Genomic DNA, 19,187 nt, shown 5'->3' with positions numbered 1-19,187 from the left:
CGTGTCCCTGACCTTCCCCCGAGAGTGGCTAACTGTCCTGTACCCTTGCTTCCAGGCCTTGGGCTCCGTGCAGTGCCCGCACCTTCTGCTCGCTGCCATTGATGCCAAAAAGCTTCTGTTGAAATAAGAAAGGGCCTGCTCGAATAAACAAAGGAGTTTTATATGTCAGTAATAATCAGATGATCTTTTATCGGCAGTTTTTTTATGCCAGTAATAAACCAGAAGTTCCTCTATGGGAGTTGGACAGTCTGGTTTCGTTGCTGAATATAACAAGATAGAAGCATGCCAAACTTGAAAACCTGTATTTGTGACCAAATAACGATAAAAAGAGGTAGGGTACCATCCCAAATAAATGCTAGAGACCCCTCAAATGACCCCTTCCCAAATATGTGTGCATGTGTAATAAGATCTATGTAATTAATTAACATGAATAAAGATTCTTGGAAATAGGTGGAAACTTCTGAGAATGTAAATACATATGCCTACAATAAGTTGGATATAAGCAACAGAAATGTGAATCTCCATGTGCGTGATAGGCAGAGATACCCGCCAGGTACCTGGTGCTGTAACAAAGTAATCTAACCTGTAGCTCTGGTTTGAAAGTTTTCTTTCCCATTTTTCGGTGAGGCTGTCCTGTTGCGTGCACCGTGTGCATGAGAAATCCCTTCTGAGTGCAGCAGTGTGCAGCACTAGAATCAGTCCTGATGGTCCTACAAACACAGTATTTCATAGTGATTCTACTTACTGCAGCTAGGGATTGTCTGTTTTTAAACACTCCAGTAAAAACTCCTGTGTTGTGGCTCTTGTGTAATACTGAGTGGTAAAATCTTGCCTCTATTGCTAGAATGATGATTGAGGCACAGCATATGAGGATCCAGCTGTTCTTGAACTATACTGGACTTGCTCTGCAAGTTTATCCCGGCTTTCTAGACTGAATGTGTTGGACTAAGCTTCTGTATCGCTAAATAGTGCTTATAACTTGAGGGTTTCTTTTGTTCTGGTGTGCTAACAATTGTTATTTACAATTTTACCTGCTAGATTAAACTAGCGGAATTTATAACAATGGCTTTAACAAAAAGACTAATCTTTTATACAACCCTTTGGGTTTCACAGAATCACAGAATATGCCAAGTTGGAAGGGACCCACAAGGATCCATGAGTCCAACTCTTAGCCCTGCACAGGACCATCTCCAAGAGTCACACAATGTGCCTGAGAGTATTGTCCAAATGCTTTCTGAACTCAGTCAGGCTTGGTGCTGTGACCACTTCCCTGGGGAGCCTTTTCCAGTGCCCAACCACCTCTGGGTGAAGAACCTCTTTCTAATACCCAACCTAAACCTCCCCTGACACAACTTCGGGCCATTCCCTCAGGCTCTGTCACTGGTCACCATAGAGAAGAGATCAGTGCCTGCCCCTCCTCATCCTCTCATGAGGAAGTTGTAGACTGCAATAAGGTCTCCCCTCAGTCTCCTCCAGGCTATATAAAATGAATAGAGATGTCTATGTGTATACTATATGTATGCTGTATACTATATGTATGCTATATACTATACTGTGAGTTTATACTGTATATTAGATGTAATTTTCACTTTCTGGAAGGAACAGAGAAATGTTGTCCCGCAGGGTACAGGACAGTTTGCAACACAGAGGGATCCATTACAAGATCGAGGAGGTCTTCCCAAACTTAGTTTGGACATCAGGTGGCAGTGAGACACCACTAGCAGCAGTGGCATGTGGTTGCCTTTGCACAAAGTTATATCTCCTTTTTCTCTGGTCTTTTACTGGACACCTCACTCCCATAAACTAGAGCTGTGGTCTGCATCACTCAGCCTCAGGCCTTCTCCCCAGTGCTTAGCCAAATATGCAGGTCCCACGCTAGCAGGGTTCCTAGAGGCTCCAATGGTATGCCTCCACAGGGTCACCTCTGCCTGCTTTGCTAAAAACAGAACATGGCTTTTGCTGACTCTGCCTGCCCGCAAGCACTGGCAGGAGCCAAGACCCAGTTCCAGCTTCTACTCTTTAGCCTCTTTATGTGGCAGCTCTGAGCCAAAATAACAAAACCACATTCTTTTGCTGTCTAATCATCCTGATCATCATAAGCAGCCACTGTTCTCCTTCAGCTTCTTAAAAGGTACATACAAATTACATTAGGTTTAGGGTAATGAGTTAGGAAGGGACTTCTTGGACTATCAGATCCATTCTCCCACTCTTGTAGATACCACATCATATAGTGCTTTCTCTATTCCTATCAAGATCTGTCTGAGAGCGTGGGTATTTTTTCCCCCAACTGCTCCAGCTCGTACCTGTTCCAAATGCTCTCAGGATTTCAAACTCTGATTTCAAGCTCTGATTTCCAGCCTAACATAAGCTGTGGCTAGTCTGAATCCTTTCGTTCTTGTTCAAACACTGTCCTTTAGCATACAGGACATCTGACAGCGTTCATTTCCTCTGCAAAAGTCATAACCAATGATAGCCTTCATTCAGATGTACCAAATCCAGGATTTATCAAGAAGTTCCTGCCTTTCTCATCTTAAAAAAATGAGGTGATTAGTTTTCCTGGAGCATCCAAGTTGTAGCTTCAGCTTATGTTTATGTAACAGGGCTGAGCATAGTTTAACCCCTCATTTCAGGTGAGGTCTCCCCCTCTTGCCTTCAACAATGATGCTCATACTTTTTCTCTTCTTAGTCATATTTTTAGCAGTAGAAGACTGAAGGGTTATTTGGTAAGGGGGAAATAAACTGTCTTGAAATATATCTAGAAATCAGGCTAAATTGACATTTTGCACAAATTTCTCAGTGTCCAGCTCTATGGGCTGTTTCCACTCAAAGCCTAGATTAGGACATATCTTTATAATTTTTTTTCTTGGTCACATCCAGAAATGAAGGAGATTTTCTTTCTTATTTAGGCAGATGTTATAGCCTGTTAGGGCTGATAGCTAATGAGAAACCTGTGTCTGATTTTAGTGTGGTTAAATTGGAAGCCAGATTCTTACCTTATTTGGAAATGAAACACCAGCCTAAAGCTAATCCAGGCCCACAATCCTGCTCTGTCCATCTGCACTATCATCTGCTGTGCTTATTTAATTTACAAACATATACAATAATTATATCCCAGTGCTACATTCACAGATTTGGTATTCTGAGAAGGAGAGCAAGGGTTGCAGGCAAAAGATTTATCAGCTCTTTGATTCACCAGGAATGTGTGGAGAATCAGATGATTACATTTTGTGTGTAGCAGTGGTATAAGTCTAGAAGAGGAACTTGTGGGAGAGAACCTAGGTGATTTTGGTGATATGTTTGGATTGGAAACCTAAATCCTGGTCTTGTTTTGGTGTGACTGTGGTCACAGCTGCAGTAATTTGCAGTAATTTTAACTTACACAGTTAACATTTTCTGCAAGCTATGGACACAGCTATCAACATCCAGATGCTGGATGACATGCTAATCTCTTCAGCTGTCTTGAGGAACAGATTCTAGATAATGGTCTTGACAAACATATAATGTGTCCAAGGTCCAGACTTCTAGAATATTTAGCCTGTCTGAATCTGGGCTTCCTCAACACTGTCTGTGTCATTCCTGGCTGCCCTGTCCAGCCCACACTTTGTGCACCTCAGGTCATATATGATTGTAGAGTGAGACAGTTCATTGCCCTACAGCAGATGAGTATGTGACCCACAATCTGAACATGAGTGCTGATGCAGAGGAGACAGCCGGAAGATGTGGCTGTGGGAAGAGGTAAGGGCAGAACCTAGTGACACAATTATAATTTGAATTAAACCCTGGACTTCCTCTTACATTTCCACTACAGATGCAGTACTGATCATCATTCCACCTCACTGTATATAGAATATTCCTTCACTGTGGTCAACATAAAAAATACACTGCATTCATAAAAGCCATAGGCAAATAGGTGTAATTCCCCGAATCCAACAGCCTCCATAAGATACCAACAAAGATACAGCCAGGCTCTCAGACACTCCTGTACCTGCTTTGAGGATAGTGCTGCAGATACCTATGTTCCCATCCAATCAAGAGACTTTCTCCCACAAGAAAGGAGAGTGGTTTTGAGTGACCACTTGAATGCTATGTACAAATTAATGCAGTAAAAGAAATCGCAGTGGCTGTGTACCCATGGGTATCACAGTTACCCATGAGAACCTGAATTGGAACCTACATGGGGAGCCATACAGCAATTATAATTTATCCTGAAAGAGATCAAAGCTAACAATGAGTTTGCCAGAGCCCACCTCCTAACGATTAACCAACCTCCCAAGCTCCTCAGACTCATTGTCAGAAGCAGACTTCCTGCAGACTGGTAAACGCTGGGTGGAACCATATTATGCCAGAGCAGCAATTGCAGGCTTGCATACCCTGACGCCTTAAGAAGTTCTCCCACAAGTGAACTACCAAGGTCTGTTGATGCTACATATACATTCCAGATCATTCTGCCCTTTGTAAGCCCACTGAGTGCCCCATGGAAACCTAGAGCGTAACCTCTCAGTCCTACAATGAGGATAAAAAGGACAGGAACCTTTTTCTGGTCACCAAGACCCTGTAGCTAATCCCTCAGTTCTGATCTTCAAGGAAGATCCATAAAGGATAAGCTTGGGAGCTGAAACTGGTAACTTGGTTGAGACAGTGGTCTTTCAGCATTTTATGGTTTTCCTAGCAATCCCTCTTCAACCCAGCTCCTCACTGGTGTTAACTGCCTGCCTTTCCCTGTTTCACAGTGAGGATATGAACTTTATCACTTTCCTTTTGTTAATTCCCTTGCCCATTCCAGTTAATTGTTAACTCCTCTTTTTTGATAAAGTGTCTAATTGATTGACATAATAATAAATTAAGCTCAGACCATTCTCTCCCAACCTGTCTGTAGTCTGAAATTTGCTGTTTCTCTTTCAGATTTAAAGAAAGGGCTTTGAGTGCCTTAAGTCTTGCCTGTTCTTTCACATTTATCAGTTGATGTATTAAAAGATGTACCTTCTCCAGCAGATGGCAACACACTTCTAAATTATTTACAGAACAGATGAGAGGTAGGACTCATTCCTGTGCAAGTCAGATGGGAAATGAATTTCTCTTTGAGAACGGTGCTTGTCTTTCCTTGGAACATTTAAGAAAATATTTTCTGAGCTAGTGACATTGTCATGTCATTTAAACTTATTATTCTGTAGTCTTAAATTGTTGTGGCTCTGCCTCCCCATTTAATTAGAGTGGCAGTGAACAGCTGAACCAGAACATCTCTGTGCATTTCCCATGGCATGCTCTTATTTTGAAGAAGCACTAGGATAGTGAGAGCTGCATTAAATGTTGTTTCTCTCCCTTTTTTTTTTGTTTTATTTTCCCAAAAGGTATTTCAAAACCACACATCTCCAGTTCACCCCAGAAGTACCCATTAGCTGTTCTAGAATTGTATTTTTGTTGCTGTGAACTCAGAAACTACAGAGTTCCTATCAATCAAGAACTCTATATTAGAAAGCAAATACTAGAATATTTTTTCCTTTGATTTCAGTTGTAGTAATTTTTCTGTCAATAACCACAGCCTGATTTTTCACTGACTTTTGTGTTGTGGCTGTTTCTGTCTCTGTGAAGTTGATAGAAAATGACATGAAGAAGCATTTGACATCACTTCCTGCACGTTGCAGTGACCAGACAAGGCACACCGCAAGGGAAAACTGGGCTCAGGCTCTTGTCTTCACCCTTTTGTCTGTCATTTCTTTTAACTGGTAATTACACTTGATTTTTCCCAGGGAGGATACTCACTCAGGTGCATGACAAAACACTGGGTGACTCAGCACTGGTTGTCTCATTGCTTATGACTATGAATGCAACCGGCTGGACAGTGGCTGTATCTTGATTTCTTCAACGTATCCCTTGGCATCGCGGGACCCGGGTTGCTCAGGAACCTGCACTCCAGTTTAGCCCCACTCTTAGTCTTAGATCCCTGCTCACCAGCCCCAATGCACAATGACATTGTCACCTGTTCTCACCGTCCCCCCATTTCTCATCATTTAAGGTTTTTCTTGCACAGCACCGCAAAAGGATTCAGAAATTTGATCCAAGGGCACCACTTGCAAAGGAAGCATACTGACATACGCAGCCCACCTGCACAAATGCAAGTAACGCTGAAGGCTGTGTTTGCTCACTACTGTGTTAAGAGTGGCTGATAATTTTTTCCCTCTCTCTTGGTAAGAAGGGAGCCCTAATATTTTTAAAACTGAGTTCTGCCAACTCCCGTAACATGAGATACTTTTTCTGAGGCAATGTGAGTAGATCGGTAGGCTTTGCAAAAACAATAGTGGCTTCCAGTCTGTGACTTTCAGATAAGACTCGGGAGCAGAATATAAGCCAGGTACACAGAAGACAACGTTGTCAGAGGTGAAGAATAAGAGATTGTTGGAGGTGAAATATTTCTCAGGAGCCCATGAAGTCAGGACCAGTAGCTACAAAAAAAGCCCAGTGTCACAATTTCCCAAAATTTTAACACTGCATTTCAGAAGGGAAACTATGTGGAATAGTTTGAGCTGATCCATAGTTTTGTCCCCACAAGGGACAAGCCCTAGTTTCCTCCTCATCCAAATTGGTTTATGTACTGGTCTTAATTTGGTCAATAGGTGAATTTTTCCTTCCACACGAGCAGTGAGAAAAATGGCTATAATTATTAGAAATGGGAAGAAAAGGAAGTGTCTTCATCTAAATGACTGTTTCTTTTAAAAACAAGACTTGTACAGATGTATAAAGTTTGTTTGATGGTAACAATCACACACTGCCTAAATATATAGATTTATTTCCACTGTAAATCACTTTGTACTCTAATGGAGCAGCTTTTCTATTTCATTTTAGAAGCTACACATGATAGTGCAGCTCAGCTGAGTAACAGCTAAATGTTAACAGTACCTGAAATCTATATTTGATCTGCCTGAAAAGAGTTTGACCTTCTGCACTTAATTCCTGGTGGATGGGAATTCACATCATGAGAAAGACCATCATAATTTGTACTAATTATAACTCTTGGGAGAGAGGCCAAATACAGCCTTGCAGACTGTGTATTTCCCACTCAGACACAGCTGATTTTGGCAGAGGAGCATGTCAGGCAAGCAGCATGCAGTGGGGCTTTCCTGCTGTGCCTGCTACCTACGTGGCAGAGCTGGTCCCTGTGGGCTGTCGGTTCAGCAACTCAGGGAATGGGACAGAGTTGCACTGCAAAAAACCCTAAACTGTACCAAAAAAATCTAGAAAACTCAAAATGTCTGACTCCTCCCTGTGTTGTGAAACTAAACTTGCATCTTCAGTTCACTGTCAGGAGCAAGGCAAGACCTGAGAAATGAACCCATGGGAGCTGCCCTGTTTGTTTGCTTAATCACTTAGTTTAAATATAGATTAAAAATCACTTAAGCTCATTGACAAGTTGTGTGTGCCAGCCAACAGCTGTCAGAAGCTGCAAGGAAAAAAGAGCATAATCTCAGGGCATGGTCTCAGAAGGAAGAAATTTTAGGAGAGGAATGAGAGAAAAAGAGTGGAGTGGGGCAACAGTGTATCTTCTTAAGGGACATCCATTCCCAAATAAACAGTATACAGGAAACAAGAACTGTCAGCTTCATCTCTCCCCCCTGCTACTGCTAACAGCAAACAATTTGGTGAATAATCCCTCATTTACATTCATTTCTTCTGATTGAATGGAAATGTCATAGTTCACAGAATGTTAGCCTGTGTCTGAAGTGCACCGAAAAAGCTCTGCAAGGTCCTCACTTGATGTGCTGCCTGCTCTGGGGTAGTGTGTCCTTGCCTGTCTCATTGGAGGCAGAGCCACACCTCACACGTTGCAGCACTTTTTGCCTTTTCTGGAGCAGTTCAGCTGTCACCTGGCTCTGAACTAGCACTGAAGAACGTGGCACCAGAAAAGGCTAATCTAATACAAGCCAGTTCCTTGAGACTGCAGCCACTTGCTGTAGTAAGACTATCTGGCACATGTTTTAGCAGCAGTCTAATTTCTAATACCATCCCCTTTTTTTGTGGCTGTAGAAATTTAAGGCTGTGCTTTAGTGAAAACACAGAAGGGGTTGATTAAAGCAAACTGCTAGAGAAAACTGCAAAGAAAAAGCCGTCTTCCTTCTTGTTCCCAAGAAGCTTGTGGGCTGTCTCCAAAGAGTGGTTATGCTTTGTCCACTGAGTCTGAAGGGTTGCAGCGCTTGTGACTTTCTGTCAACCATAGGGAAAAGCATTCTAGACTGTGCCTGGCTTAAAGATGTCTTCTCAAGTTTAGTGTTAATACAGGTAAAACACCTGTGTATCTTCTCAGTGTGGATGCAAACCACAGCAGGACACAAGCTGAGAGCACCATGAAGGACATCATGGTAACTAAATTAGTGGTGTTCATAGACAGCCGGAGTTTAGCTCCTCCATTAGGACACAGATCCATGTTCAAAGCTGATGTTGCAATACTGGGTATTGCAGGCATTAATATTTTCCCTCTAGTGTTTTCAATCACTTGGAGGTGCTATGGCTGGTGTGCAATGATTGCTGCGATACTGTGGCCACATCTCTCCTTTTAAGTGGTGTGCTCCCAACCTTCTGTTTGTTTAGTCCTACTTCTTTAGACAGGAGGCTCCTGAGGGCAGGGATGGAGCCGTCTTCTCAGCTGCCAAGGGCACAGTGTGGTTTGTGAGCTACCAAAGGTGAATATGAAAAAAGGCAGCAGGCTGGGAACTCCTGCACATGTCCATGCAGCTGGAAAAATAATACACTCTGTGGCTTTTGTCAGCATAAAGCAAGAGCTTGGCTGGATCAGATAAATGACTGTAATGACAATCACACAGTTAACAGATGTGATGTATTTTGGGCATTTGTTTTTCAGTGTCCCTCGGAATATTGACCAGCGCTATTGGCTTTATTCCTGTCCTGATTTTATGGCAGAAATCACAGATGCCCCAGGTGGGGCAATGGCCCTGCTTCTTTTGAAAAGGAAGCAGGAGGGGGACGGATGGAGTGCAGCTTTCCCATGTGTGCACGACACAGAGCACGGCGTGGCACCCACCGAAATTCCGAGGGCAGGAGCTGCTCGGAGGGCATCGCGGCGGATGGGGGTGCAGGACCGGGGCTCTCGCCCGCGGGACGGGGCGGGAGGAGGCGGCTGGGCCGGGCAGGGGTGAGCCAGGCCACCTCCCGGCGGGGCGGACCGGGCTGACTAGGAAATAGGCGGTTTTGTGGTAGGTGCAGTGTAGTATGAGGCAGCGATTCGGCATGGCTGAGAATGGCCCCGCACGGCAGCCCCGACAGCGGCCCGCTCGCACGGGATGGCAGTGACCTCGCCGCGCTGTTCCCGTCGCTGAGTGCTGTGGAGCCTCCTCTGCCAGTGCCATTGCAATTGCCATGCCTCCCCAGGAGCTCCTGGATTACGCGCCCGCCCTGCGGAGACACAGCCCGCCCCGGGGCAGCGGCCCGGAGCTGGGCATCAAGTGCGTGCTGGTGGGCGATGGCGCCGTGGGCAAGACCAGCCTGGTGGTCAGCTACACCACCAACGGGTACCCCGACGAGTACCAGCCCACCGCCCTTGACACCTTCTCCGGTAGGTGCCCTCCCGGGCTGCGCGGGATCTGGGGCGGCGGGGGATGATCCCCATCGGACGCGGCATCGGGACGAGCGGGGCGGAGGTGAGCGCTCCCAGTGCCGCAGCTGCCCGCGGTGCTGCGCGCCGGGTGCTCTGCGGTCAGCGCAGCCCGGGGGCGTTTCTGTGACTCGGACCGACTCCTTCGGGCTTTTTCGAGGTTTAGCAGATGGAGGTCCTGCGTTCTGCGGCTCTGTGTCAACCCAGCGTGTATCGAGTTGGTTTGCAAGTGCCATGACCTTGGGCACCTTCCTGGTTTTGTGGTGTTGTTATGACTAAATAGATGGGGGCTTAATTTTTTCGTTATTGTTGTTTGTGGTGGTTTTAGCTTCAGAAATATCACAGCATTGCACTCTAGGCTTTGTAGCTTCAACTGACATTCAGGAAAACCATCCTGTTCCCCACGTGTGTGCTGAAGTTAGCATTGAAGAGAAGCTGGCAAAAAGTTGAAGAGCTTTGTAAGTCAGGCTAGAATTGCCTTCCCTTTCAGCTGATGAGCTCTCATTAGTTTCCACTTTTCTAAATGCTATCTTTGTTCTTGTTCTACATTCCTCTTCCTTTGTGCTCCGATTTCTAATATAAACCCCAGAAGAATACAAAGCCCTTTGAAAGATTTCTTATCTTTATTTGATATGAAGAAACACAACAGTCCTTGATAATACAGATTGGTAGATTAGAGATGTGCTCGAGTCAGACTAGGAATGAGACATCTAATGTGTCATAGTCTCAGGGTGCTTAGAGGGAGTGTTTTGTTTGTCTGAATGTCCCCCCACTTGCTCAGTTTTATACTGGGAATTGTTGATTGTATGATTTGGGCTAAGAGAGGCTTAAAATTACTGTTATTAGCCTGCACATTTTTTTTGAAAGGGCAAATCCATAATAAAATTATCCAGAAAGGTGAAGGCAGCATGAGTGCAGAGATGCCCACATTAGCAATAGGCAATCTGAAAATAGCTGCACATGGGTTTAGCCCCAGTTTGGATGTCCCAAGTACTAAGCCTGCCTTCAGAGGTGCATAGGATTTGCTACTGATAGAAATCAAAAACATTAAAAATAGGTATTCTGAAGTTCAATTTCTGCTTCTTGTGAGGAAATGGGAGAATAGATAAGTTTCCCTTCCCACCCCTGCTCTTAACCTGAATAAATCTGAGGAAAGTCCCTCCCTGGATTCAAAAATTATGGTTCAGGATCCACTTCAGAAATTTCAACCCAATTCCTCCCACTCTTGGGGAATACCTGCAATTGCAACTGCCAGCAGAACTGAGCAGTTTACATCCTGACTTTAATCCTGGTCATGGGACTGCGATGCCAATAACAAGATAGAGCAAGGTATTGCATTATTAGGGAAACGGCTCTGGGACAGTGACCCAGCCACATACATCTCTGGGTGCTACCTCCTGCTGGGTGTCACTGCCAGGTAGAGCAGCCTTGGGTGAAACGCGTACTCAGTGACCTTTCTCCACCAGGCTATCCTGTTCTGCCGGCCCCTTCGCTATTGTACCGTGATCCATCCTCATCCTGAGGGTGCGGACCTTGCGAGGGCGGTATTTGGAGGGCTGTTGCAGAGTTGCTAGTGTAGCTCAGGCTAGCAGGAGATATGACAAAACTTCGTGCAAACACTGGAGCAGTAGGTAATATATGTGGTGCCTGTCTTCTGAAGACAGCAAAACATTTCAGAGATGCTAATTCCTTCTCTCAATGCACTTATGAGACAGAGGAAACCAGATACTAGAAAGGCAAATGCCTGCTGCCTTGAAGATCAAGTCAGGATCTAGCAGGTTCTTTGATCAGGAACAGGTTTCTCTTCCTCCTCTGGGGCAAAGATATGGTAACAACCCAACTTTTTCCCAGTCACAAGGAAGCAATGACTTTCAGCTATGCCGTGAGGAGTGGCACTGTGGTGGACGCACCCACCCCTTCATTTTTCCTCCAGTCTCCCACCAAACTTCAGGCCATCTTTTGTCTGTGTCTCCCTCTTCCTCCCCCCGCCCCCTCCCCCCCTTTCAGGGAGGAGTGTTCTCCTTCAGAAGCTTGTGTTAAACTCTCTGAGTCAGTTGTTTCTATCAGTTTTCTCACCTGACTGATTACTTCAAGAATTCCAAAAACTTGATCTGGCTTCTGGTTGGGAGTTTTTTTGTTTGCTTTTGCTTTTGTTTTTAATGAAGAAGACAATAAAATCTCCTCTTTGCACAGAGAAATGGAGTTTTGCTAGCTCGTGTCAAGTGCCAGCCATTGTCACCTTAGCCTCGATGTCTGCCTCTATTCACCCAACCACAACCCCATCCACTTTGGATTTTCAAGTGACTGCCAGCTCCCTAGCCATTTTCTCCTTTTCCTCAATTCCTAACCAGTCTCTGTGGTATCTATGTGCTTAAACATCTAACAGTTTCATTCCAGACTTCCATCAGAGGTCCTGCCAGCCCTCAGTCTGAGTCAGCTGATACCACATGAAGGCTTACTGTGATTAGGGAGTGAAATGGGAGCAAACTTTACATGTGTAACTAAGCAGTTTTCCAGTTTTCAGTGTGTGGATAGTCTCTAAAGGGGATGTCACTCATCACTGTTTCCTTAATAGCTTCTTCATTTCAAAGATGGGTTTAGGTCTTTGTTTTTCCTTAGCTAGGACACTCACAGAATTTTTTTTTAAAAGCCAGATTTCTGGTCTGAATGGGAAAAATCTCTCAATAGCTTGTTTGAGAGTGATTTGAGTTTCCTTGGCCAAGAAGCTAGGAGCAAGTTGCTGAAGTTCTCAATTTGTTTTTATCCTTATCTTCTTTCCTGTGTTGTGGAAGAAGGATGAGTGGTTAATGAGGACACTGTTTGGCTAAGGGTTCCTCTTCTCTAGAGGAACAGTTGCTCAGTAATGTGGAACTATTCTTTCAAAATACTGGACAAGTACACAAAACACCTGAGAGCCAACAAAATCAGAAAGTCTGTTGCAGGTCTCTTAATGTTCCCAGTGCAAGCTTCAGCTGTTTTAGGGAGGTTTGGGAGGACGGTCAGCTAGGAGGACAGACTTAAGTGACTTCAGTGAGTCTGTTCAATGGGATACGACCCACAGTGCTTGGGAATGGCCCGTACGAGTGTGTGTGTGAATGCTGATCAACTGCTTTAGACTCATCCTCATTCTCTTTCTGCTACAGTGCAGGTCCTTGTGGATGGAGCCCCTGTCCGGATTCAGCTGTGGGACACTGCTGGACAGGTAAGCTCTATCAAAGCATATTCCAGTTCTGATCCTGTGGGACAGGGACTGTTGCAGGCTTTGAGGAAGGCAGTGTTGAACTGGGAAGAAAGAAAATGCATTAGCCCTGCACCAGCCATTTGGTGAACAGCTCCGAAACTTGTGTCTGAAACGTGGCATGGCCACAAAATCAGCACAATGCTCTGCCTCTGAGGGTCTTTCTATCCTAGTTAACGTGTGGAAAAGCTACTGAAGTATCATGCTGTTAGAAGATCAGTCCAGTGAAGACTTCTTTTTTCTTCCCTCCCCTCTTCTGTTTTCCCCCCTTCCTTTTCTACAGGAGGACTTTGACTGTTTGCGTTCTCTTTGTTATCCTGACACCGACGTCTTCCTTGTCTGCTTCAGTGTGGTAAACCCAAGCTCCTTCCAAAATATTACTGAGAAGTGGATCCCTGAGATACGAACTCACAACCCCCGGGCACCAGTGCTGCTAGTGGGGACACAGGCAGACTTGCGGGACGATGTCAATGTCCTCATCAGCCTGGATCGCTACCATGTGAAGCCTGTGCCCCGGCCTCAGGCAGAAGGTCTAGCTGACAAAATCCGGGCTGAAGCCTACCTGGAATGCTCAGCACTGACTCAAAAGAACCTCAAAGAAGTTTTTGACATGGCCATTGTCAGTGGTGTTGAGCACAAAGCACGGCAGGAAAAGAAGATGACTGCCAAAGGCATCAAGACTCTCTCCAAGTGCCGCTGGAAGAAGTTCTTTTGCTTTGTCTGAAGCCGCTTTAAAGGAAGGGGAGAAACACCTAAAGCCAGTATTGGCTCTGCACCTTCTTGGAGTGACTGCTCCTATGGCCCCAGCAAGGAGGGTATGATAAGCTGCTGGGCTTGGAAACCTGTGTCTTGCTGGGTACGGTATCAGATGCCTGGGAGACATGAACTAGATTGCCACTGTGCCAAGATGTAGAATGGTCCAGGCAGCTATAATACCTGCTGGACATGTCTGTAGTGTCCCAGACTAAGGGGAGCCTTTAATACATGAAGACTCAGTACCCCAGAACAGGCAGGTTCCTTACATTGTTCAAAATGACCGGTTTCCTGGTCGAAGCTCACACACTTTTGAAGTTCTGATGCAGCATAATAAATGTGGGGGACTTTCGAAATCGGCCTGTGTTTTGGCTGATTTACAGGCTTGGCAGAGAGTAGGGTAGGGGCAACTGCAATGTGGTCAGACATGGGCTGCAGAGTTTGTAACATGAGACTTGGGTTCCCCCTCTGATTCTGTTTGCCAAAGTAGGTAGAAGTTACATGGCTGTGAAAAAGCAGCACTCTTTCTTAAAGGCCCTCTATTGAGAGTACCCTTGAGAAGGTATTTCCTAAATAAATGCCATTAGCAGGCTGAAGAGAAAATGGACTGGGAGCTACAGTAATACTTTGAGCAAAACTTTTTTTGAGAGGGCTGTCTACTGGGGGCCAGTGTTATAGTCCTATCTTAAGAGGTAGTTGTGAACTTGGGGACCTACTTTGAGAGGCTTTTTGTGTGTGTGGTGTTTTGAGAGAAAGAACAGGTGAGGAACGGTGATGAGCGGCTCTGTCTAGCAGCGACAAAACTCTGTCAGCAAAGGCTTTATAACACTACCAAGGGGTGAAATGTAGAGGGAGAGCCATGCATGTAATGAAAGAACAGAGAAGGAAGAAAAAGAAGAGAATAAAAAGGGAAAAGATGGAATGAAGAAAGGGAGATGGAGAAGGAAAGAAGAATGAATGTTATTAAATGAAAGTTGTGATTTTACTTAGCTGAGATCCTAATATTCAGGGAATATTCTAGGGACCTGAAAAATTTGCTAGTGGTATCAATTTCAAAGTAATATTATCCATACATTCAGTTCAGAATCAAAAGGAGGATGTTGTAGTGAGAGTTCCTCTTCATCAGTAAAATCCTCCATTTCAGATCTACACAAGAGAACAGAACTTACCTTGTACAGTTCTTCCTGAGGCTGCAGAACAGGAAGGGAGGGTACAGGGCTTATTTCTGTTGTGCTTCCATTTCTTAAAAGTCACTGCTTTATCTGCTGAAATCAAAAGCAAAGGCAATCCATGAAATTTCTGCTGGAGAAAAACATTCACTGTGTTTGCTCCCTTCCCCTCTCACCTGTTTCTCAGGGGATTAATATCCTTGTGGCTCTATTCACATTTTATTACAGAACTTTCATCAATTTCTAAATCTTCATTTGCAGAGACATTTCATTTTGGTTTATGTAGCAGAGGGTGTGACAGGTCTGTCAAGCAATACTTTCAATACTCAGGGGGTTCTCTGCATCTGGCCATGACCCATCACTTTGGGAATGCTCTGGAGTGATGTGACAGAAAGAGATATAGCTATGGATGGTTTGCCCTGGTCCAAAAGCAAGCTTACACGAGCTAGTGAGCCTGTAAAAAGACAAATGCAAGTAACGCAGTCTGGCTCTAAAGAAATGCCTGCAAACATCTCTCACAACTATCTCTTTTTGTGGTGCAGCTCACATAGTCCCTAGGACATGAGACAAGACTGCTGTTTCCCTGGGCAGTATTGCAGGATGAAAGAGGTGGATGAGTTTTCCTGCAAAGGGAAGTTGCCCACAGCCTTGGAGCTACTTGAAGGGTAAAGCTTCGAGACCTGAAAAGGATGGTGTAGCAAAATGAGCTGAATGTTGAAAGGACTCCTCCTACTGAAATGCCATTCAGGTCCAGGAGGAGTCCTAAGAGGTGGTGAGTATAGAGGCAGTAGCTAGGAGTGACATGTGTGACAAAGGTTTAGGTAGGACACCACTTCCTGAACAAAGGCCTCAGCAATGCATCCCTGCATGTATTCCTACCTGTACAGGCACCTTTGCTGTATGACTAGTTCAGTTTGTTGGGTCTTTACACATTTCTTTAGCCTGTGAGACCGGGAGCTGTGGTGTGACCTGCCAAAGAGCATGCCATACCCCTATGGAGAAAATCCACAGGTGGAAAGAGCACCAACCTCTCTCCTGCTGAGGAGAGCAAGGGTTGTCCTGCAGTAGCTTGGTATGAAACAGGGATTATTTCATTCTGGAAAAGAAACTGTACTAAGAGCTACTTTCTTCCTCTGTGATTGCATCTAATATTTGGTCAAATAAATTTTTTTAATGTCCACAATTTGTGTTTGTAATTTTGTCAGTGCAAATCAAGTTGGGCTTTAACATGGAGGAAGAGTTATTCCATTTTACTGACAACAGCATAAGAGGGAAAATAGCCTCAATTCTCACTCGATGTCCTAACCACCATTAGCAATGGTAAAAATCACCTCATACCTGAAACCTTCCTAGTTCCTTCTGTCACCTCAGTTAATCTTTCTCTACCTCAGCAGCCACTCAGGGTGAAAGTTCCTGGGGGAGACAGAGTAGCAAACATCCAAAGCTTTCAATGCCTCTCCCCGGAAGCCACCATCCAGGGGTCAGTCAGGAGGCCCTCCCAGCACTCTCTGAATCAAGCCCATGTAGGACTTGCATTTGGAGCCTTAATAACAGTATGCTGCTCTGTCATTAGGCTGGTGGGTAATTTAGCAACCAGTTTTATTTAATGTACCTTGGTAGTTAAACACTGTTCAAGTGCTGAAAAATTTTGCCTGTGTCACACAGGATGCAAAGGTTCTCTCCAAGACAGCTCACAGGACTCCTCCTTTTAGCCCTATCTTCAGCATTACAGATTGGTCAAGACCCCTGCCTGTCCACATCTGGGCTCCCATAGCTGCTCCAAAGTCAGAGGACTGGGAAATGAGGCTGCTGAGGGTGCAGTGTGGTGGTTCAACAGAGAGATAGGAGAGAAAATAGACAAAACCCCCAAAATGTCACAGAGGTAATGAGCAAATAGGATTCAGAAATTAGAAGGGAATAGGAAACTAATACCAACAAAACACGACTGGGGAACTTGTGTTTTGTGTGGGGAGGTTGTTGTGGGGTTTTGGGGGTAGTGGTGTTTTGTGATTGTTTTTTGGTTTGTTTGTCGTTGGGGGGTTTTTTGGTTGGATTTTTGCTTTTGTTTAACAAAGTCTGAGATCACACTGTCCTCCTGCAATCTACTGTTTGCTAGATGTAAAGTAACCTGTGGGAATATTTGGAACAGGCTCCCAGCTTTGCAGCTTCCTGGCACTAAAGCTTACAGAAGAACCTGTGAATGGAAATAGCAGCAAAGTGTGAATTAACTTTACTGGGGAGTGAGTCATTCCACTGAGCCATATCCTGTCATGTGCACAATAAGCACTCTAAAACTCCCTGAAACCCGTGAACAAAGCTGAACTCCTGGGTGGGGGTGTGAATCTATCTCGTTAAATGGAGTTTCCTACTAAAGCCACCTGAAGTCTCTGTAAAGCCTTGCTCTAGTCCTCTCCGTGGTGCAGTACTGGATCTGTGCTTTGGTAGTTTGGGCTTGTTTCTGCCTTGCAGTGTTGCTTGACCAACCTGTATTTTCAGATGCTGCTGGGAGCACAGGGGAGTTCCTGGGATATGGTTGCTAACACAAACCGCCCCACCAAGCTGGATGAAGCTAGCTCAGCCCATTACTAGGCCAGCACAATTCCTCACAAATGATGCCTACTTTTATACAAGAAAGGATCCGTATGATTAGTTGATCTGACTTGCTCCATCAGAGCATGTTCAGCATCAGATGTTAAAAGTACCTCCTTTCTTTCTCAGGACTCTAACTTGGATCCTGGGCAGCAGACTCCTTCACAGTCCTTGCATCCAGCAGAGTAACTGATCAGGGATTCCCACCTGCATAGGCAACACTGCAAGTACTTCAGGTACATACCATGTTATATAAATCCATATGAAAGCCAGTGTGCTTGCTGCCACTCTCAGCTGCCATCTCCAAAGGAGCTGAGCTCAGGTGTCAGCAGTGGTAGGAACACAGTATGGAAAGGAAGGACCCTTTAGTTTCCTTTTTCAGTAGGTAGCACACTCTAAATAGGCTAAATTATGCCAAGAAGGTTCCCAGCTGGCAACACTTTCCTGAGCTTCCACTGAACCCTGACTGAGAATTAATCCCCAAAATAATACCAAGTTTCGTCTGACTCAGCACAGCCTCCTTCCAGCACCAGAAGGGCAGGTCTAAAAGTCCTTTTGGAGATCTTTATGCCCTGTAAGTTACATCCTACTTACTTTGAAGGGACAGGCTGAATTATTATGAAGTGAGCTGAGGAGAGTCCAGCAGGAGGAACCCTGCTGAAATGCAATTACCTGTGAATGGCATCCTCTTCCATTTCCTGAGAGGGGTGTGATTGCATTAACAACCTTATCACTTTCTTAACACCCCTCAATATAATCCTCAGGTGCTAACCGGCTTTTTTCTTCAGATTGCTCCAAGTTTAATGCTATGTATGAATTAAGCAACCATTTCCAGCTTGGAAGCAGGGTCTGGCTTGACTTTTCTCAGCTGTAGTGGCAGCTAAGTAATCTGCTTCACCTTTGTTCTTAATACCTCTCTGCTAGGTTGGCCCCCTCCTGTGGTCCTCTCTGCAGCCTCTCAAAGAGCAGCACAGGAACACCAGAGGAGCAGGAGAGAGCAGAGACATTGCTTAAACAGACACTGTCATCACAAGGAATGTTTGTCCTGTCACAGACAGTGTGTTAATGGAACTGCTGCTCTTCCATCCTGCTGAGAGGTCCCCTCTGCCCAATATGCTGTCCTTATGATCTGCTTATACATCTTGGCTCTCCTTTACAGCATTTCCTCTCCTGGAGCCCTGCTAAATCACTCTGTAGTGAGGCTGGGAGATAAAGCAGATATACAAAGAAACCACTTGAACTTTACAGTATGGTTCCAAGACTATTCTCGCTGTACCGGAGGATGTTGGTTGAGACCCAGCACCTAGTCTGCATCTGCTCACAGAAAAGGAATCAAAGAGCTGGCCCAGCTGGTACCTGGCCCTCTTGGAAGCTGCTTACTCATGACTCTGCTGAGTCCAGCCCTGGGCTCTCTGTTCCCACAGTATAAATACAGCATTTTACTTGCAAAGACCTATTGCACAAGAGAGCAAGGTATGTTTCAACGTATCCCTGAGACAGGTTGCCTTTGCTGCAGACCCACGTGATCCCCGTTCCCAGGGTGACACCGTGCCCTTTCCAGCTCCTGGACTGAGCTGCTCAGCATCCAAACTTGCTGGACTTGTTCTGGAGGAGCAGGAGGAGATGTGGGTCCCATCCTCCCCCTCCAACCCCTTATCCCCAGCACTGCCCCTAGGGCAGTGTTGTGAACTGAAATACTCTGGTTTCTGCTGCTATGGAGGAACATCAGGTGCAGAGAAATTTGGCTTGCGGACAAGTTTCACCACGAGTCACTGAGCCAGGCTTTTCTTTCCCATGAGATAATCTTGGGCGGGGCAGACAATCTCTTAAAATTAAA

The 19,187-nt window shown here is 45.1% G+C and overlaps 1 protein-coding gene across 1 annotated transcript; it reads left to right on the top strand.

Annotated features, from left to right (window-relative positions):
* The first annotated feature begins 9,179 nt into the window (after positions 1-9,179).
* On the top strand, positions 9,180-13,563 carry RHOV (ras homolog family member V). Its single transcript, XM_029964202.1, has 3 exons — positions 9,180-9,562; positions 12,745-12,803; positions 13,123-13,563. The coding sequence occupies exons 1-3, from the start codon at positions 9,367-9,369 to the stop codon at positions 13,561-13,563; spliced, it is 696 nt and encodes a 231-aa protein (XP_029820062.1). The 5' UTR covers positions 9,180-9,366.
* The last annotated feature ends 5,624 nt before the right edge of the window (positions 13,564-19,187 follow it).

Source organism: Manacus vitellinus, unplaced genomic scaffold, assembly GCF_001715985.3.
Source record: "Manacus vitellinus isolate BGI_N305 unplaced genomic scaffold, ASM171598v3 scaffold_6_pilon, whole genome shotgun sequence".
NCBI classification, from domain to species: domain Eukaryota; kingdom Metazoa; phylum Chordata; class Aves; order Passeriformes; family Pipridae; genus Manacus; species Manacus vitellinus.
This window is presented reverse-complemented; position numbering and strand designations above follow the sequence as displayed.

Coding starts and splice junctions, on each gene's coding strand:
- RHOV (XM_029964202.1), top strand. CDS start 9,367: ATGCCTCCCCAGGAGCTCCTGGATTACGCGCCCGCCCTGCGGAGACAC. Junction 9,563..12,744: donor CGCCCTTGACACCTTCTCCG/GTAGGTGCCCTC, acceptor TTTCTGCTACAG/TGCAGGTCCTTGTGGATGGA. Junction 12,804..13,122: donor TGTGGGACACTGCTGGACAG/GTAAGCTCTATC, acceptor CCTTTTCTACAG/GAGGACTTTGACTGTTTGCG.